The following is a 22,161-nucleotide window of genomic DNA, read 5'->3' as shown; positions in this document are numbered from 1 at the left end:
TTGGCCCTGTGTGCCTCGGTCGTATGCAGTCCTGATTGTGGCGCTCACCTGCACGGCGCCAAACACGCATACGACCATCATTGGCACCAAGGCAGAAGCGACTCTCATCGCTGAAGACGACACGTCTCCATTCGTCCCTCCATTCACGCCTGTCGCGACACCACTGGAGGCGGGCTGCACGATGTTGGGGCGTGAGCGGAAGACGGCCTAACGGTGTGCGGGACCGTAGCCCAGCTTCATGGAGACGGTTGCGAATGGTCCTCGCCGATACCCCAGGAGCAACAGTGTCCCTAATTTGCTGGGAAGTGGCGGTGCGGTCCCCTACGGCACTGCGTAGGATCCTACGGTCTTGGCGTGCATCCGTGCGTCGCTGCGGTCCGGTCCCAGGTCGACGGGCACGTGCACCTTCCGCCGACCACTGGCGACAACATCGATGTACTGTGGAGGCCTCACGCCCCACGTGTTGAGCAATTCGGCGGTACGTCCACCCGGCCTCCCGCATGCCCACTATACGCCCTCGCTCAAAGTCCGTCAACTGCACATACGGTTCACGTCCACGCTGTCGCGGCATGCTACCAGTGTTAAAGACTGCGATGGAGCTCCGTATGCCACGGCAAACTGGCTGACACTGACGGCGGCGGTGCACAAATGCTGCGCAGCTAGCGCCATTCGACGGCCAACACCGCGGTTCCTGGTGTGTCCGCTGTGCCGTGCGTGTGATCATTGCTTGTACAGCCCTCTCGCAGTGTCCGGAGCAAGTATGGTGGGTCTGACACACCGGTGTCAATGTGTTCTTTTTTTCTATTTCCAGGAGTGTAGTATTACACCTGGGAAACTTACAGAACTAGCACTCCTGGAGGAAAGGATATTGCGGAGACATTGCTTTGCCACAGCCTCGCGCAAGTAAGGCTGTGAGGACGGGTTGTAAGTCGTGCTTGGGTAGCACAGATGACAGAGCACTTACCGCGAAAGCAAACGTCCCGAGTGCGGGTCTCGGTCCGTCACACAGTTCTAATTTGCCAGAAAGGTCCTAAGAAAAAATCAAAAGCCCCACCCTCCGCCGGTAAAGTTGTGGCGACTGTCTCCTGTGGCTCTGAGGGGGTTATTGTGTTTGATGAGCTCTCTCATGGCGCAACGATCAATTCGGAAGTGTAATGTGCTACCTTCAGGAAACTGAAGAAACGATTTCAGTGCGTTCGCCGATATAAGAACACAAACGAACTTTTAATTCTGACTGGCAACATAAGGCGTCAGAACATCTACATCTACATCCATACACCGCAACCCACCTGACGGTGTGTGGCGGAGGGTACCTTGAGTACCTCTATCGGTTCTCCCCTCTATTCCAGTCTCGTATTGTTCGTGGAAAGAAGGATTGTCGGTATGCCTCTGTGTGGGCTCTAATCTCTCTGATTTTATCCTCATGGTCTCTTCGCGAGATATACGTAGGAGGGAGCAATATACTGCTTGACTCTTCGGTGAAGGAATGTTCTCGAAACTTCAACAAAAGCCCGTACCGAGCTACTGAGCGTCTCTCCTGCAGAGTCTTCCACTGGAGTTCATCTATCATCTCCGTAACGCTTTCGCGATTACTAAATGATCCTGTAACAAAGCGCGCTGCTCTCCGTTGGATCTTCTCTATGTCTTCTATCAACCCTATCTGGTACGGATCCCACACTGCTGAGCAGTATTGAAGCAGTGGGCGAACAAGCGTACTATAACCTACTTCCTTTGTTTTCGGATTGCATTTGCTTAGGATTCTTCCAATGAATCTCAGTCTGGCATCTGCTTTACCGACGATCAACTTTATATGATGATTCCATTTCAAATAACTCCTAATGCGTACTCCTAGATAATTTATGGAATTAACTGCTTCCAGTTGCTGACGTGCTATTTTGTAGCTAAATGATAAGGGATCTATTTTTCTATGTATTCGCAACACATTACACTTGTCTACATGGAGATTCAATTGCCATTCCCTGCACCATGCGTCAATTCGCTGCAGGTCCTCCTGCATTTCAGTACAATTTTCCATTGTTACAACCTCTCGACATCCTACAGCATCATCCACAAAAAGCCTCAGTGAATTTCCGATGTTATCCACAAGGTCATTTATGTATATTGTGAATAGCAACGGTCCTACGACACTCCCCTGCAGCACACCTGAAATAAGTCTTACTTCGGAAGACTTCTCTCCATTGAGAACGACATCCTGCGTTCTGTTATCTAGGAACTCTTCAATCCAATCACACAATTGGTCTGATAGTCCATATGCTCTTACTTTGTTCATTAAACGACTGTGGGGAACTGTATCGAACGCGTTGCGGAAGTCAAGAAACACGGCATCTACCTGGGAACCCGTGTCTATAGCCCTCTGAGTCTCTGCACACGACAGGAGCTCACACAACTTCATTAGGCTGCTCTTCCTCATTGACCGTACAGCCCGGATCTCGCACCTTCCGACTTCCATCTGTTTGGCCCAATGAAGGACGCATTCCGCGGTAAGCAGTGCGTGGATGTTTTGGAGGTTACTGATGTAGCAAGACATCATCTCCGACGTCTACCAGTACAGTGGTACCATTCGGGAATGCTGGCCCTCCCTGTGAGGTGGGAGGTGGTCGTACTGAACGGAGATTATGTCGAAAAATAGGGTTTCGTAGCGAAAAGAGTGGGGAGTAATATGGTATATTGGAAGTGAAATGCGGACGATAAATACTTTGGACAAGAAGAGAATAGAAGCTTTGGAAATGTGGTACTACAGAAGAATGCTGAACATTAGATGGGTAGATCACATAACCAGTGAGGAGGTATTGAATAAAATTGGGGAGAAGAGAAATTTGTGGCACAACTTGACAGGAAGAAGGGATCTGTTGGTAGGACATATTCTGAGGCATCAAGGGATCACCAATTTAGTATTGGAGGGCAGCGTGGAGGGTAAAAGTCGTAGAGGGAGGCCAAGAGATGAATACACTAAACAGGTTCAGAAGGATGTAGGTTGCAGTAGGTACTGGGAGATGAAGGAGCTTGCACAGGATAGAGTAGCATGGAGAGCTGCATCAAACCAGTCTCTGGACTGAAGACCACAACAACAACATGCATTTCTCACGGCGTTTCCATATTTAGGTCCGATGTAGGTGCAGAAGAGACTGACACTGGAGACGAAAGCGTGGAGCGCCGCATCAAATCAGTTAGAAGATGACGACCCTTCAGAAACATCACGAGTAGCAGGTACCAGCAGTTCTGCAACAGACTGCTTCCCTGTACAGATGGTTCCGGTGCGTCCCGGCTGCTACCGCTGATCACGGCGCTGACGGCGATGGGCCTGCGGCTGCTGCCCCACCAGCGCCCCCAGCCGCTGGCCGAGGACGACCCCTGGACGCAGTCGCGGGTGGCGGCGCCGCCGCCGCCGCCGCCGCTGCGCACCCTCTACCAGTGGCGCCAGATCGACTTCGAGTTCCCGTCGGAGCTGGCGCGCCAGCAGATGGCGGCCTCCGGCCGCTACGTGCGCCGCAACGCGCTCCCGCTGGGGCTCGACGTGTACGGCGACCGCATCTTCGTGAGCGTGCCCCGCTGGAAGGACGGCATCCCGGCCACGCTGGCCACCATCCCCAGGGACCCGGCCAAGGTGCGTATCGGCACTCGGCACGACTTTGTTAAGTTTACTGTACGTAAATGGCGGCTCTGCTACTACCGTTCCATTCCAACCACAGTTACAGTGTCATCTGTTATACACGAAACAGTAGCGTCAGTTTTTTGAACAATTCAAATTTAATACAGTCAGACTCGCTGTGCTTCATTGTTCCATTGTGCGTCCTTTGCTACATCCACGAAACATTATTTATTTTCGTCTTGAACTGACGGAAGATGCAAAGAATGGCCTTTTCCGAACGATAAAAACATATGAAAAGAAAACAGCAGCAGTGCTCAAAATGGAAGATTGGCCAATAAAATAATCATAGCTCATACGAGACAAATGGGTTATGATTAAATTTTGGACAAGATTCACTAAATTTACTTTCATATTTTACGAAGAACAACTGAACTTGTAGGAATAATGTATTCAAACATCGAAATGCGACAAGTAGATATGGCTCCATTTTTTCAACTTCAAATTGATCACCAGCATAACTGGAAACTCAACACCCCACAATTAATAAAGTACCTTATTTCAGCTCCGTTTCCAGTGCACATAAGTATAGCAAGTACTGATTTAAAAGTGAAGAAACTAGTTTATCACCACATTTATATGTACTAAGACATACAGCCACACACGAATCGTCAACAATGCTGTATTTTGGTGACTTGCATACATCAATGATTTAGATAGTACTGCTGTAGGACCAACATCATTTGACAGGTACCCGTGCAGGGGCCAGACAAACCCCTAGTTTCAGTGGTTGCAGGGGCAACAGTATGGGTGACTGGCTAATCTGGTCTTATAACATTTAACAAAATGGCCCTGCTACTCTGGCGATGCATATGGCTGAAAACATGGGGAAGGGCATGCACCTCTGCTGCATGGCTTAATGATGATAGCATCTTCTTGTGTGCATAACACTTCTGGAACTAAAATATTCCTCCGCTCAGAAAGATGTTGTCATCTAGAGAAACAAGCCAGCATCCTACTGGTCTAAATGTGGAATGTTAGAGATCTTAATCGGAAAGAACTTGATAAGAGAAATTGATGTATAGGAAATTAGAGGATATGGCTGTAGGAAGAAAAGAATTTCTGATTAGGTGACTACAGGGTTGTCAACGCAAAATCAAATAGGGTTAATGCAGGAGTAGGCCTAAGAATGAATAATAAAATATGGATGCAAATGAACTACTACGAACAACATTCTGAACGCATTATCGTAGCCAGCTTAGACACAAAGCCAAGATCTACCACAGTCGTACAAGAATATGTACCTATAGCAGACATATGGGCTGATGCAAAAGATTTTACATTGATCACTATATCGTCAGACGGTTACACAAATCGAAACGCGGTTTTCGGCAAATGTTAGAGCGTCGAGGAGCACGTTTTTTTTTGTTTTGTTTTGTTGATGTTTTTAGCGCTGGTATTAACGAAAATATTGATACAAGTGTATTTTTCTTAAATAAAATCGTATACTTTTTATAGCTGCATTCGATAGCTCTTGAGGGCTGCGTAGTTGTATACGTAAGGTGGGACTGTGCTACACGAATAAAGCTTAATTTCCCCTGGACCAACGTATGACCTAGATGCAGGTTCACCTACGAATGTTGTAAATGCAAATACGGCATAGGCTAGAATCTAGCGTATCACAAAGGGCTTAGAAAAACTATTCCACATTTGTGTATTCCCCAAGATTTATGGGAGTTGAAACGGAGAAATCAACTGCTTATTCTTCACAAATAAAGAAGCCTTATGCGCTGCAGAAAGCAACCACTGCATTAAAAATCTAAATGTCAGAAGGAAGATTTGACCTATGTTTTCCTGTACGTGGCTGTGTCCTTCTTAGAGGTAAAATACAAGCTGTCGAACAACTGTCTCTACCTGCACTGCTCTAAATTATATCACATGGGATACATTCGTTGAACTAAATATTTTATCGAACATACTTTGGTGATCACCTGTATTTCGAAAGAAAATTCTTCTTCTTAAGGAAACGTCATTTTATGCTGAACGTAGGTGCCTAATGACAGTGTTACCAGTTACGTGCAATACACGTTGCCGACTTATTGACATTGCAATGAAATTTCGTACACAAGTAAATGAAACAATTTACTAACAATGATTTGGTAACCACCCAAATCACGCAACATAAATTTTGTCTTACAAAAAAAAACTTTTCTCTTTAGTTAATCATTTGTTCAAACTGTAGATCATGGACCGAAAGGCAAATTCGCAACCGCCGTTAGGAACAACTATGAATACATGAAATTACAGAAGATAGCATGATAGAGCATGCACTGGCTATTCGACGATACATATCGTCTGGCGTAGTTGGGCTTCGTCGTAGACTGCACCTTCGAGTGCTCTCCAAAGAAGGAAATCAAGAGGAGTCAAATCAGGGGGCCTCGCAGGCCATTTGAGAATACAATTTCGTTCTATCCAGCGTCCAGAAAAGTTCTCATTCCGTATTTACGTTGCAACACGGGACGAGTCAACTGGACAACCGTCGTACTGCAGCCACACACACTGTCGAATACCCAGTGGTACTGCAGCCACACACACTGTCGAATACCCAGTGGTACTTCTTCTAGAAGAACCAGCAGAATGTTCGTCAGAAATTGTTCGTACGAATGTCCATTTAGAATGCCTGAGACGAGGTAAGGTCCCACAATGTAATTTCATATGATGCCGCACCATACATTTACGCTCCACGGGCGTTGATGTTGCACCTGACGAAGCCGTTGTGGAATTTCGGCTGCCCAGTAGTGAATGTTAGGCATATTTACAATGGCGTGGTTAATAACGCTGCTTAATCGGTTAAGAGCACAAGCTGGAAAAACGTAGTGTCCTCTCTCAGTTGCTGAAGTGCAGTGTGACAAAATTCTGTACGACGTTCGAAATCACGGTGGTCGAGTGCGTGACGTAGTGGCAGGTGATAGGGATGGAAAACCTGTCGATGCAGGATCCGAATGACACTCGGCTGCCTGATTCCACATTCCTTGGCTATACGTCTCGTACCACTGCGCGGATTCATTAGCGCCGTAGCTAGAACAGCTTCTTCGTGTTGTCGGTCAGTCGCAGTCTTCTTCCTTTTCCTCTTTTTTGGCGTTCAAGCAGCCTTTCCGCGCTAGCGCCTAAATAATTCGTGCAACTGCCTGGAGTGTCGGACATTGACGATCGGGATAGATAGCCCTATATCGCTGTACTGTTTTTACTACATTTCTTTTACATTACCGTAAAGTGGTATATCCAACTTCTCCTCATTGAAGTATATGTCCGCACCTAACGAATGTTAAAGCAGAAATGAGCGGCCTACAGTGCAGACACGCAAGCAAATGTGCTATCGACAGGGGATGTCAAATTGATTCCATATTTTTAGACTTCCAGAAGGCTTTCGACACCGATCATCGCAAGCGTCTTCGAATCAAACTGCGTGCCTACAGAGTATCGCCTCAGTTGTGCGACGGGATTCGTGATTTCCTGTCAGAAAGGTCACAGTTCGTAGTAATAGATGGAAAGTCATCGAGTGAAACAGAAGTAATATCCGGCGTTCCCCAAGGAAGTGTTATAGGCCCTCTACTGTTCCTGATCTATATTAACGACATAGGAGACACTCTGAGTAGCCGTCTTGGATTGTTTGCAGATGATGCTGTCATTTACCGTCTTGTAAAGACATCAGATGACCAAAACGACTTGCAAAATAAGCTAGATAAGATATCTGTATGCTGCGAAAAGTGGCAATTGACCCTGAATAAAGAAAAGTGCGAAGTTATTCACATGAGTACTAAAAGAAATCAGCTAAATTTCGATTACGCGATAAGTCACACAAATCTGAGAGCTGTAAATTCAACTAAATACTTAGGGATTACAAGTACAAATAACCTAAATTGGAACGATCACATAGATAGTATTGTGGGTAGAGCAAACCAAAGACTGCGATTCATTGGCAGAACTCTTAGAAGGTACAACAGGTCTAGTAAAGAGACTGCTTACACCTCGCTTGTCCGCCCTATTCTGGAGTATTGCTGTGCGGTGTGGGATCCGCATCAGGTGGGACTGACGGATGACATCGAAAAAGTACAAAGAAGGGCAGCTCGTTTTGTATTATCGCGAAATAGGGGAGATAGTGTCACAGACATGATACGTGAATTGGAGTGGCAATCATTAAAACAGAGGCTTTTTTCGTTGCGATGGGATCTTCTCATGGTATTTCAATCACCAGTTCTCTCCTCCGATTGCGAAAACATTCTGTTGCCATCCATCTACATAGGGAGAAATGATCATCACGATAAAATAAGAGAACCAGGGCACGCACGGAAAAATTTAAGTGCTCGTTTTTCCCGCGTGCCGTTCGAGAGTAGAACGGTAGAGAGAGAGCATGAAGGTGGTTCATTGAACCCTCTGCCAGACACTTTATTGTGCATAGCAGAGTAATCACGTAGATGTAGATGTGCTGGTAATTAACACAGCTTAGTACGAGAGCTCTATTTGGCGGTGTTTGCACAGCTAATGCCGATGCTGTTTATGCGACAGGTCGCATCGTCAACATTAACAAACGCCGTATCACTATAATTGTCTTCTCAAGAGCTATCGAATGTAGTTATAAAAAGTATACGGTTCCATTAAAAAAAATACGTGCCCCTCGACGCTCTAACATTATCTGTAACCGCTTTCCGATATGTCTAACCATTCACGAAACAAAAGGAGTGTTACAGCTTACGTGACTCATACAAAAGAAAGAGAGAGATGTTAGCACTCTGGTCAGGGTAAAGTTTTGGAAACATTTTATTTGATTCCAGAATGAGATTTTCACTCTGCAGCGGAGTGTGCGCTGATATGAAACTTCCTGGCAGATTAAAACTGTGTGCCCGACCGAGACTCGAACTCGGGACCTTTGCCTTTCGCGGGCAAGTGCTCTACCAACTGAGCTACCGAAGCACGACTCACGTCCGGTACCCACAGCTCTACTTCTGCCAGTACCTCGTCTCCTACCTTCCAAACTTTACAGAAGCTCTCCTGCGAAACTTGCAGAACTAGCACTCCTGAAAGAAAGGATATTGCGGAGACATGGCTTTGGAAGGTAGGAGACGAGGTACTGGCAGAAGTAGAGCTGTGGGTACCGGACGTGAGTCGTGCTTCGGTAGCTCAGTTGGTAGAGCACTTGCCCGCGAAAGGCAAAGGGTTCGAGTCTCGGTCGGGCACACAGTTTTAATCTGCCAGGAAGTTTCATATCAGCGCACACTCCGCTGCAGAGTGAAAATCTCATTCTGGAAACATCCCCCAGGCTGTGGCTAAGCCATGTCTCCGCAATATCCTTTCTTTCAGGAGTGCTAGTTCTGCAAGTTTCGCAGGAGAGCTTCTGTAAAGTTTGGAAGGTAGGAGACGAGGTACTGGCAGAAGTAGAGCTGTGGGTACCGGACGTGAGTCGTGCTTCGGTAGCTCAGTTGGTAGAGCACTTGCCCGCGAAAGGCAAAGGTCCTGAGTTCGAGTCTCGGTCGGGCACACAGTTTTAATCTGCCAGGAAGTTTCATATCAGCGCACACTCCGCTGCAGAGTGAAAATCTCATTCTGGAAACATCCCCCAGGCTGTGGCTAAGCCATGTCTCCGCAATATCCTTTCTTTCAGGAGTGCTAGTTCTGCAAGTTTCGCAGGAGAGCTTCTGTAAAGTTTGGAAGGTAGGAGACGAGGTACTGGCAGAAGTAGAGCTGTGGGTACCGGACGTGAGTCGTGCTTCGGTAGCTCAGTTGGTAGAGCACTTGCCCGCGAAAGGCAAAGGTCCTGAGTTCGAGTCTCGGTCGGGCACACAGTTTTAATCTGCCAGGAAGTTTCATATCAGCGCACACTCCGCTGCAGAGTGAAAATCTCATTCTGGAAACATCCCCCAGGCTGTGGCTAAGCCATGTCTCCGCAATATCCTTTCTTTCAGGAGTGCTAGTTCTGCAAGTTTCGCAGGAGAGCTTCTGTAAAGTTTGGAAGGTAGGAGACGAGGTACTGGCAGAAGTAGAGCTGTGGGTACCGGACGTGAGTCGTGCTTCGGTAGCTCAGTTGGTAGAGCACTTGCCCGCGAAAGGCAAAGGTCCTGAGTTCGAGTCTCGGTCGGGCACACAGTTTTAATCTGCCAGGAAGTTTCATATCAGCGCACACTCCGCTGCAGAGTGAAAATCTCATTCTGGAAACATCCCCCAGGCTGTGGCTAAGCCATGTCTCCGCAATATCCTTTCTTTCAGGAGTGCTAGTTCTGCAAGTTTCGCAGGAGAGCTTCTGTAAAGTTTGGAAGGTAGGAGACGAGGTACTGGCAGAAGTAGAGCTGTGGGTACCGGACGTGAGTCGTGCTTCGGTAGCTCAGTTGGTAGAGCACTTGCCCGCGAAAGGCAAAGGTCCCGAGTTCGAGTCTCGGTCGGGCACACAGTTTTAATCTGCCAGGAAGTTTCATATCAGCGCACACTCCGCTGCAGAGTGAAAATCTCATTCTGGAAACATCCCCCAGGCTGTGGCTAAGCCATGTCTCCGCAATATCCTTTCTTTCAGGAGTGCTAGTTCTGCAAGTTTCGCAGGAGAGCTTCTGTAAAGTTTGGAAGGTAGGAGACGAGGTACTGGCAGAAGTAGAGCTGTGGGTACCGGACGTTAGTCGTGCTTCGGTAGCTCAGTTGGTAGAGCACTTGCCTGCGAAAGGCAAAGGTCCCGAGTTCGAGTCTCGGTCGGGCACACAGTTTTAATCTGCCAGGAAGTTTCATTTTATTTGATTGTTATTCAATCTGAAAGGAACTCTCGGGCTGTTAGGTTGCGAATGCTTACTCAGAGATAATTTCATTCGCGTGTGCTCAAGACAGTTTTCTCTGTGAAGCAATGGCTCTTCCAACATGATAATGTGCATTTCCACATGGTTGAAAGTATCATCACACGATACCGCCCGGTTAGCCGCGCGGTCTAAGGCGCTGCTTCCCGAGCGAGAAAGGCGTGCCGGTCCCCAGCACGAATCCGCCCGGCGGATTAATGTCGAGGTCCGGTGTGCCACCCAGCCTCTGGATGGTTTTTAAGGCGGATTTCCATCTGCCTCGGCGAATGCGGGCTGGTTCTCCTTATTCAGCCACAATTACACTATGTCCGCGATTTCTGCGCAAACACTGTCCACACGTACGCGTACACAATAATCATTCTACCACACAAACATTTGAGGCTACACTCATCTGGTATGAGACGTTCCCGGGGGGTCCACTGGGGGCCGAACCGCACAATGACCCTGGGTTCGGTGTGGGGTGGCGGTGGGGTGGGTGGACTGCTGTAGCCTGTTGTGGGGCTGTGAACCGCTGAAGGGTACGGCGGGACGAAGTCTCTCCGTCGTTTCTAGGTCCCCGGTTCAATACATAATACACTATCCCCACACGCCTAGAAGTTCGGAATCAAGCTGTAACCTCCACCTCACTTATCGACCTCAATGACAGTGAAAAATTAAACCGCGTGCATCTAATGGAAATTTGGGAAAAGCAATCGTCACCGAAGTTAATTTGTCGGTAAAGAGGGAGGAAAGGGTTACATCTAAATGAAAAATGCAAATGAAATTGGTGGAAATTAATTTTGAGAAAAGGGTAAAATTAATAAAGAAAGTAAATGTGCGGTCGGTTACGTTAACAATTAATTGGCGTCAGTGAGATACTTGGGATTTGGGGAAAATTACGGTCGCCAGTCCTATGGACAACTACTATAATAACTGAAAATGAAAGATTAATGCACATATAATTAGCACTAAAAGTGTGGCAACTGAAGGTTGACATGTGTTGTCTGAAAATTGAATGTTTGTCAGAAGTAATAACTTTCGCTACACTCTGACTTAATTTAACAAAAGAATTAATAAAACCGGAAAACTGAAAGTTAATTTAGTGACTGAAGTTAATAGTGAGCTTTCTTCCTGAAGCACTACGAAAATCAATAAAATAAGGTTAGTCTTGGGCTACCTCTGCCGGCCGGAGTGGCCGTGCGGTTCTAGGCGCTACAGTCTGGAGCCACGTGACCGCTACGGTCGCAGGTTCGAATCCTACCTCGGGCATGGATCTGTGTGATGTCCTTAGGTTAGTTAGGTTTAAGTAGTTCTAAGTTCTAGGGGGCTGATGACCACAGCAGTTAAGTCCCATAGTGCTCAGAGCTACCTCAACAATCATTTCAAAAGCTACTCGAATCTACGCAATTTAGAAATAAGAGATTTAACTTTGAACTTGAATTAAATGATTCTGAACAATTAACAATAGTAAAATTTAGTACGTACCAAGCTGAGCTGCAGTCACAGGTAAGCTAAAATATGGTAACAAAACTCGCACTCTTAATTTCTGCATATGTAATCTAAATATTGTAGCCAGCTATCAATACGTCAAATGAACTTCGAAATTAAAGCAGTGAAATAGAATATTACTTTAATCCTGGCGTATGAATTTCAACGACACTCGGGTTCATTCCAGAAAAGGAAGGGACCCCGCTTGGTAATGCAATTGGGACAATGAGCAACAAAGGTTCATGCTAAGTTGCTGTAACTTTGTGATGCAACAGTTTGAAAAGCTGAGGTCTGCCATACAGTTCTAAAACTTTACGTGCTTTTAGTCTTCCTTGTTGGTTGATTGAAGGTTTCCAGTCGTCGATCGGGGAGGTGGCGACAGTCACTCATTGTCGGCCATCGCTGTTGCAGAAGCTGGATGATGGCGCGCCTTCTTCTCGACTCGGTCACCAGGCGAAACGGGCTCTTGATGTGCGCCAGCTAAAACTTCCCGTCCGCAACACAGGGTCAGAAACTATCATAGCAAGTCGAGCGCAATTACACGCTGCCAAACCCCGAAAGCGCGGCAACTCGCGGGAGCGTCACACAACACACCTGCTCCACCGCCCTACTCCAGCCAGACTCCGCTCTGCCCGCGCTCCACGCAGCAGAGTTAACACTACCAAAGATCCTAAACACTTCGGTTCTCCACACAACCTATCGATGTAGTCGTTCATATATATATATATATATAAGGAAAAAAATTCTAGTACAATAGATGGAAATAGGAGGATATGCGTTTCCGACGTTACAAAGCTTTCAGAGTACCTCCTTGGCCCCCAAAGTACCACATCTTAAGCCACTTAAGCATCTATGGAGCCAAATCGATTGTCTGTTAGCACTGATTGTCTGCAACCCTCTCTTCAACAGCTGCGTAAACATGGCTGCACACACTCGTAGAAACCTACTAGCACTTGTCTGAGTTATTTCTAGTTGATACCTGAGACAGCCGGTATTTTCCCTAAAATTAAGTCAAAGGCAAAGACTGTGGAGCTCAAACCATGAATGGGCTTCTGGCCTGACTGCTGGTGGAGTTGAGACTTTGGTTTGTCGTAGCACTCGAACACCTTGTATCCCCAGGAAAGCACCTCAGTCCCGAATTTGCTAGCAGGCTGAGAGGACGTGGGTGCACCTTGGAGGGACTGGAATCCTGGATTGAATCCTCGACCTCCAGCGGTAGAGTCTAGTGCTCTCCCTGATAGACCACCAACGCCTCCTCGGTACACGCAGGTGGTCAGAATAACTTGAATGGAGCGGCTGGTGCACTGGGGTCATCGAGCTGAGGAGTGTGGGTGTTTTGCAGGCGGGCTCGCAGTCGCCGGCGCTTCGGCCGTACCCCAGCTGGGACTGGCACGGCCGCGAAGACTGCGTGGGCCTGACGTCGGTGTACCGCATGCACGTCGACCCCTGCGGCCGGCTCTGGGTGCTCGACTCGGGCGTCACCAACGCCATCGACAAGATCCGCCAGCAGTGCGCCGCGCAGATCTTCCTCTTCGACCTGCGCACCGACCAGCTCATTATGCGACACGTCATCCCCTCCGACCAGGTGAGTGCGCACACCAGCACCAGTCCAAGACCGACGCTCTGAATGTCTCTCTTCCATACACGTCGAGCACTACTTACCAGAATTAATCTTTCTCTCTTGAGCTTGTAACGTTTCATCTCTTGATGTTCACATAAAATTAATGTATGAGAATGCAGGCTTTCTCGGCGAATCACGATGGTAAAAACTTTTCGGGTTGACAGACGAGTCAATGTGTTGTTCTCCAGCAACTTTTCAGCGAGTTTCTTATTTCGCATCTTCGCCTGAAGGTAGCAAGTAAGAAACTTGCTGAAAAGTTGCTGGAGAACAACACATTGACTCAGCTGTCAACCCGACAAGATTTTGTCTTCAAAATTATTGTAATTTGAATGAAGAAAGTCAACCGCTGTGGCCGAGCGGTTCTAGGCGCTTCAGTCCGGAACCGCGCTGCTGCTACGGTCGCAGGTTCGAATCCTGCCTCGGGCATGGATGTGTGTGATGTCCTTAGATTAGTTAGGTTTAAGTAGTTCTAAGTTCTAGGGGACTGATGACCACAGCAGTTAAGTCCCATAGTGCTTAGAGCCATTTGAACCATTTTGAATGAAATAATATATAACTCTGCGTCAGTAACAAAATGGTTCAAATGGCTCTGAGCACAATGGGACTTAACATCTGAGGTCATCACTCCCCTAGAACTTAGCACTACTTAACCCTAACTAACCGAAGGACATCACACACATCCATGCCCGAGGCAGGATTCGAACCTGCGACCGTACCGGTCGCGCGGTTCCAGACTGAAGCACCTAGAACCGCTTGGCCACACCGGCCGGCTCAGTAACAAAACTTTTACTTCGACCACCTCATGTTTCCATAGTTAACCATCATCATCAGGTAGGAGGCATACTTTATGCAGTCGTTTCTATTGGCAAACGTAGGTGATTTCTTTCAGTAGCGTGTGAGGCGTTAGCCGAGCGGTCTGCGGCGCTGCAGTCCTGGACTGTGCGGCGGGTCCCGGCGGAGGTTCGAGTCCTCCCTCGGGCAAGGGAGCGTGTGTTTGTCCTTAGGATAATTTAGGTTAAGTAGTGTGTAAGCTTAGGGACTGATGACCTTAGCAGTTAAGTCCCACAAGATTTCACACACGTTTGAACATGTGAGGCGACCAAGAGCTTAGGCTGCGACTTGAACCACCAGTAATAAAATGAATAAGCTACATCACTCACAAATAAGATGCTGTTTAAAGATATAAAAGACACTTACATTGCAAGGAGAACAATATGTCTGCATACTTTTAATTATACAACACTGACGCAGCGTCGTGCGTGCTCGTGTGCTAAGGAGCTATAATTTTCGTTAACAATTTTAAAGCCAACTGTGTAAACATTGCATGACTTGGAACAACAATTTTGGCGAAAAAATATACTTTCACTGCTGCAAACACACATTGTGTGACGCACACGGCGAGAAGCACGCATATTGTTCCTTATGCACCGTAAGCACTTTTGTACCTTAAAACTATTTCCCACGTCTCATCTATAACTATATATGACAGTAGTATCTGTTCCCGAAAGAACAGTTACCGTAGATGAACATGCAGCTTTGCTAGAATGAAATGATAATTAAATGGACACCCTAGGTGCAACCACGCGTTGATATACTTCACTGCGGACATGTTGCAAATGTATGGCCTGACCGGCACTCGAACCCGGGGTCTCCTGCTTACATGGCAGACGTTCTATCCATCTGAGCCACCGAGGGCACAGAGAATAGAGCGCCTGCAGGGACTTATCCCTTGCACGCTCCCCGTGAGGTCCACAGTCCCAACATGTCCACACCACTACATTCATAGTGCGCCTAATAGATGTTTGCCCATCATACTCATTACTCGTGGCAGATTAATCTACCAAGTCCCGTACGAGTTCGGGCATAGCGTGTGCGTTCGCACAAGAAGGTCAATGGCCGGGAAGCCACATTTTTAACTAGGTATGACGGAATGTGCGTCCCACGGGTAGCGTGCAAGGGATAAGTTCCTGCAGGCGTACTATTCTCTGTGCCTTTGGTGGCTCAGATGGATAGAGCGTGTGCCATGTAAGCAGGAGATCCCGGGTTCGAGTCCCGGTCGGGGTACACATTTTCAACATGTTCCCAATGAAGTACACCAACGCCTGTTTGCAGCTAGGGTGTCCATTTAATTATTATCTATAACTGGTGTAACTAATTCATTTCATTATTAACAGTGCAAGTTGCAACCTAACATCTCGACCACCGCACATGGAACGGTAACAAATCGCCTATGCTTGCCACTAAGAACAGCAATGTAAAGGAAGAATTCACCTGATTATGGTTACCCATAGCCACACATAGAAATGGAATTAAAAACATAATGACGCCAAACTTTCTTCCATTTTAACTAACGACACCGTCCACAACAAATGTAATGGATAATGTAATTTGTTTAGCAGTATCTCCTACCTAAGAGAACATTGTCGCTCTCGATGTGAGTATATGGACACTGCATAGTGATAGACAGTTCCTAATGAATATGTGTCAAGTTAAATTGCTGAATTTTCATAATTTTAATAAAATTGGAAGTAGACATTTACGTGTTACAAATCACACTAAATTTTAGTAGTTATTCCTAACTACATAAATAAATAAAAATTTTCTCAAATATGGTCCCTTACATACTCTATTAAAAATTCATACTATAATAAAGGTTTATGATCTTATAACAACGCCAAGTTTTCACTTCTACAAATAATTTGTTAACCTAGTTGTTCCTCTCAAAACCTTTTAGCTCAAAAACTTTTAGCTTACATCTACTTTCTCAATACATGCTAGCAACATTGTCCTAAATTTCTCGTGGGTAAATATAAAGTATATAATTTTCAGTCAGTTAAATAACGTATTTACAAAAACAAATTATGTAGTTGTAATAAATGGTTTGGAAGCTAATTATATTGACAACAAGTTTTCGTATTTCAAAGTTTCTGCTAGTTAAATATTGAATATAATTTTATAGTAACATCCATCAAAATATATGTTGCCAGGACGACAGTACATAAACTCTCTTACATGCTTACTTTCTGACAGTAGACAGGTGCAAGAACACAGATATAACTTGTTATTTGTGTGAAATTAATGAGTGCATCAGGCCAATTGTATCACAAGCGGAGTATACTATTCAGTGAAATTTCTGGTAAGTTGACGATGTGAATCGCATTTGAAATCGACTTTGGATGAGACTGGTCTCACCAACTAATCATCTGAGTATGAATGGCGGTCCGCCATACGGTTTTAACTTTCCAGTAATTCATTCCTAATCCTCCAAACTCTGTAGAGGTGCAAAGGCCCACTCAACAGGCATCATTTGCAGCAGAACTTCTACGGAATTTGATAAACGGGAGACCAGATATGGGAAGGCTGAGGCTTGAGACGTTTTCAGATGGCTTAGTGACGAAATTCAAAGAATCCAGAATCTCGTTCGACACACGACTTTTACTGATTTCTAGAAACCAAAATCTCTCGAGTCATTCAACGCCGATTTGGATACTTTCTTCTATTCTTTCATCTTCCGAAAAGCTTACGACCAGAGTATCCTGGGGTATCAAAAAGATTTCTTTGTCTATTAGCTTGCAAAAAGTAAAAAAAAAAAAAAAAAAGGAAAAATCAGTAACTGAGGTATAATACGTAAGTATTCTGGACCTTCTAGACTTAAGTCATGAATCAATTCCTGGATCTGAAACGGAAAATTATCTTTCATAAGGAAAATGCAGTTGCCTAGGAACACTGAGGAGCCTGAAGCTCAAATTTTTGGTACATCTGCAGTCTGTCTTTATTAGATTTGGCATCCTCCGAATTCCATCTTTCGTAGTAAATTAATTAATCGATGGTTGGAAAATGTTTGTAGTTCAATGAAGAACTTAAAGCAGTAGTGCATAGGCGGTTTTTTTTTTCGTAAATTGCAAAGGAATGGAGTCCGCGCAACAGAGAACCGTTGGGCGAAATCCATTGACTGAACAGGAATTATGACGGAAAATACGTTATTGTTTACATTTAAAGGGCAGCATTCGATTGTCATATCGGTTAATGTTTCCTTGACCTCAAAATTTATGGAGTTGTGGAGGTCGTAAGTTCAAAATAGAGGAAATAACGGTATTCACATGTATATAAAGCTTTAACATGATGTGTGTGAAGATACGGTTAATTCTAGTCACAGCAGCAACAATCTACGAGGTTCGACAATAAAGTAATGAGACTGATGTGAAAAAAAATGTTGCTTACCGTTTTAGTCAAGTTTAGCGTTGTCTCCTTCAAAGTAGTTCCCTTCTGATTGCACACACTTTTTCCAGTGTTTCTGCCATTGATGGAAACATTTCTGAAACTCATCTTCTGTAATATCCTCCAAGACCCTCGTCGCAGCTTTTTGGACATTTTATGTTGTTTGAAAATGGTGTCTCTTGACCACCATTTTGACTCTTGGAAATAGAAAAAAGTCGCATGGAGCGATATCTGGTGAATAAGGTGGCTGTGGTAGTACTGAATTTTGTTTTGCTGTACTGACAGAGCAGTATGGGATGGCGCATTATCGTGATGCAGATCTTCAGTTATTGTTAGACAAACCGTTTCTCGATTGATGTTAAGTTCTTCTGCAATCATTTTCACGGATAATCTTCGATAAGATCGTACGAGTTCACGCACCCTGGCCAAGTTGACATCTGTCCGTGAGGTTGATGGTCGTCTACTACGATCTTCTTCTTCAACATTCGTTCTGCCTTCACTAAACATTTTATGCCAACGAAAAACTTGAGCTCTCGACATAACTTCCTCTCAAAAAGCCTTCTGAAGCTTACCGTAAGTTGTCATCGCGTTTTCACCCAACTTAATGCAAAAAGAAATGGCATACCGTTGCGCAATGTTATGCGGTTCCATTTCTGTGACAAGGGACACAAGCTTAACTTATTACAGCAGAACTCAGGACTGAGCAGTTGCATCGATGTGCCGCTTGGACTAGAAGCAGATTATAGACCAAGGTCAAAGATATTGTGCCTACACAAGCTTGCAGGGTTGCCACATCTTGCAAAGAAAATCAGTCTCATTCCTTTATTGTCACACCTCGTACAGTGTGGTCAGAAACAGTCCGAGAAGCTTGTCAGAGTATTGCAGGGTAAACTGTGCTGAGAAATAATTGTGAAAAAAAATTAGGTATGTTGCACCGTTTCCGAGTTGTTTAGCATTAAAGTTAGCCAACCAGGCCGTTGTGCGCGCGAATTCAAGCGGTCCGCCAGAGACAGTGTCGCCAAACGAGTTCTTCGTTTGTTTTCCTACAACCGACCAAGAGGGCGACACAAAAATTGTACATGGGACGTTATTAAGGATCGAACCCGAGCCAAAGGCTGAGCAGTCTCGTGCGCTATCACCTACACCAGGGGTTCCCAACAAAATTTTCTCGAGGACCCATCTCATCGAGCATGATTGGTACCTTGTCATATCATAGTATCAAGTACCGAAAAAATCCAAATTAAGAGTCTTTTTATACGTTTTATATTTTTGGTACTTAGAAAAAACATTGACATATTCCTTATTGAAAAAATATTGAGCTTAAAACTTTTTCAATTTAGCCACCATTGTTATTGTTAAATTTTTGATTATTTCTCAAAATCTTTGTCTTCAAATCTGGGTGTTTAGTATAACAAATTCCTTTAAAAAATAAAAATTGAGTATGAATTGAAAGTGAAAGGAAAAAATTAAAACTGTGTGTATTGGTCTTTCAAGTGTATTACACTTGAGATTGCATTGAGTAGACATGTGTGAAAAATAAGAAAACACTAATTCAAGGTATTATTTATTTGAAAAAATACTGTTACAACAGAGTACTTCGTCAGAAGCGGCCAAAACAAAAAAACTGTTATAATACGAAATATATTTGATATATTTTTTTATTTTAATAGCATCTTGCGGACCCCTCTGGCATAGCTCGCGGACCCTGTTGGGAACCACGGAACCTACGCTATTAGAACATCTGACACGAACTGTATCTGACGGGCCCCTTGCATTTGGGCGAGGAACGGCCCGGTTACCTAACTTCAATCCTAATTACTCGGAAACAGCGCAACGTATCGAAATTTTTCTCAGCACGACCCACCCTGCGACGCCCCGGCAAGCCTTTCAGACAGTCACTGACCACTCTGTGTAATGAAGAACAGTAGATACGAGTAAACGAAGGAATGCCCGCCGGTGCTTTGTGCAGTACAAGGAGGGCTCGCTGCTGTCCAACATCGTGTCGGACGTGCGGGACGGGCAGTGCGAGGATGCGTTCGCGTACGCCACGGACGTGTGGGGCTTCTCGGTGATCGTGTTCAGCCTGCGCGAGCGCCGCTCCTGGTCGGTGTCGCACCCCTTCTTCTACCCGGACCCGCTGGCCGCCCGCTACCAGCTGCACGGCGTCTCCTTCCGGTGGACCGACGGCGTCTTCGGCCTGTCGCTCTCGCCCGCGCACTCGCGAACAGGTAAGGCTCCAGAATAACAAACCAGAAAAACACCAAGTAACCTAAAGGCGCGTCGCAGGCGATGTGGCAGCATTGCAGCTTATCTCCGTTATTGTTAACTTGTTTGCGGAGTGAGTCTCTTAAACTGTTAACCTCAAATAATTCCGGAAATCTTATGTGGTAAAGACACTTCGTTTCAAATCTGATGAACTGTAAAAACGTATCACCTGTATCCTATACAGTCTCTCGTCAGTAACTACTAGTTCATGTTGTTGTTGTTGTTGTTGTTGTTGTGGTCTTCAGTCCTGAGACTGGTTTAATGCAGCTCACCATGCTAATCTATCCTGGAAGAGCTTCTTCATCTCCCAGTACCTACTGCAACCTACATGCTTCTGAATCTGCTTAGTGTATTCATCTCTTGGTCTCCCTCCACGATTTTTACACTCCACGCTGCCCTCCAATACTAAATTTGTGATCCCTTGATGCCTCAGAACATGTCCTACCAACCGATCCCTTCTTCTAGTCAAGTTGTGCCAGAAACTACTCTTCTCCCCAATTCTATTCAATACCCCCTCATTAGTTATGTGATCTACCCATCTAAGCTTCAGCATTCTTCTGTAGCACCACATTTCGAAAACTTCTAGTCTCTTCTTGTCCAAACTATTTATCGTCCATCTTTCACTTCCATACATGGCTACACTCCATACAAATACTTTCAGAAACGACTTCGTGACACTTAAATCTATACTCGATCTTGACAAATTTCTCTTATTCAGAAATGCTTTTCTTGCCATTGCCAGTCTACATTTTATATCCTCTCTACTTCGACCATCATCAGTTATTTTGCTCCCCAAATAGCAAAACTCCTTTACTACTTTAAGTGTCTCATTTCCTAATCTAATTCCCTCAGCATCACCCGACTTAATTCGACTACATTCCATTATCCTTGTTTTGCTTTTCTTGATGTTCATCTTATATCCTCCTTTCAAGACACTGTCCATTCCATTCAACTGCTCTTCCAAGTCCTTTGCTGTCTCTGACAGAATTACAATGTCATCGGCGAACCTCAAAGTTTTTATTTCTTCTCCATGAATTTTAATACCTACTCCGAATTTTTCTTTTGTTTCCTTTACAGCTTGCTCAATATACAGATTGAACAACATCGGGGAGAGGCTCCAGAATAACAAACTAGAAAAACACCTCGTAAGGTAAAGGCGCGCTGCAGAGGATGCTGCAGCACTACAGCTTATCGCCGTTATTGTTCACTTGTTTGCGGACTGAGTCTCTCAAACTGTTAACCTCAAATAATTCCTGAATTCTTATGTGGTAACTACACTTCGTTTCAAATCTGATGAACTGTAAAAAGGTATCACCTGTACCCTAAACAGTCTCTCGTCAGTAACTACTCGTTACAGACCTTTATTTATTTCATGTTGTCATGACTGTAAGATTGCCAACGGCCTTGCCGCAGTGGTAACACCGAAGTTAAGCGCTGTCGGGCTGGGCCAGCACTGGGATGGGTGACCATCCGATCTGCCGAGCGCTGTTGGCAAGCGGGGTGCACTCAGCCCTTGTGAGGCAAACTGAGGAGCTACTTGACTGAGAAGTAGCGGCTCCGGTCTCGTAAACTGATATACGGCCGGGACAGAGGTGTGCTGACCACATGCCCCGCTATATCCAGTGACGCCTGTGGGTTGAGGATGACACGGCTGCCGGTCGGTACCGTTGGGCCGTCCAAGGCCTGTTCAGACGGAGTTTAGTGTAGTTTATCTCTGTAAGATTGCAATAAAATTAAATATAAGAGACATTGCTGATGTTACGAAGATCCCCCATGGATGGATATTAAAAAGGATTAGTAGCAAATAGATAAGGTGAACAAACGTAGTGGTGTCAGCATGCAAAAGGGAAACTGCTGCAGCAAGGTCACTACGCTCCGTCAATACACTGAACCACGAAAGAAACTGGTATATGCATGCGTATTCGCATACAAAGATATGTAAACAGACAGAATACGGCGCTGCGGCCGGCAACAAGTGTTTGGCGCGGTTACTGCTACTACAATGGCAGGTTATCAAGATTTGAGTGTGAACGTGGTGCTATAGTCGCCGCGCGAGCGATTGGTCAGAGCATCTCCGAGGCAGCGATGAAGTGGGAATTTTCCTGTACCACCATTTCACAAGTCTATCGTGAATATCAGGAATCCGGTAAAAC

At 45.5% G+C, this 22,161-nt stretch overlaps 1 protein-coding gene across 1 annotated transcript in view; it reads left to right on the top strand.

Moving 5' to 3' along the window:
• Positions 1-3,394: 3,394 nt before the first annotated feature.
• LOC124590166 (protein yellow-like) overlaps positions 3,395-22,161 on the top strand; it is a gene marked incomplete at its 5' end in the record, with an annotated part of 63,633 nt that continues 44,866 nt past the window's right edge. Inside the window, 3 exons of the mRNA XM_047131627.1 lie at positions 3,395-3,625; positions 13,247-13,489; positions 19,713-19,971. Of these exons, the coding sequence (XP_046987583.1) occupies positions 3,395-3,625; positions 13,247-13,489; positions 19,713-19,971 (733 nt within the window). The remainder of the gene's footprint in view (positions 3,626-13,246; positions 13,490-19,712; positions 19,972-22,161) is intronic.

The sequence above is a fragment of the Schistocerca americana genome, chromosome 2, assembly GCF_021461395.2.
Source record: "Schistocerca americana isolate TAMUIC-IGC-003095 chromosome 2, iqSchAmer2.1, whole genome shotgun sequence".
NCBI lineage: Eukaryota > Metazoa > Arthropoda > Insecta > Orthoptera > Acrididae > Schistocerca > Schistocerca americana.
This window is presented reverse-complemented; position numbering and strand designations above follow the sequence as displayed.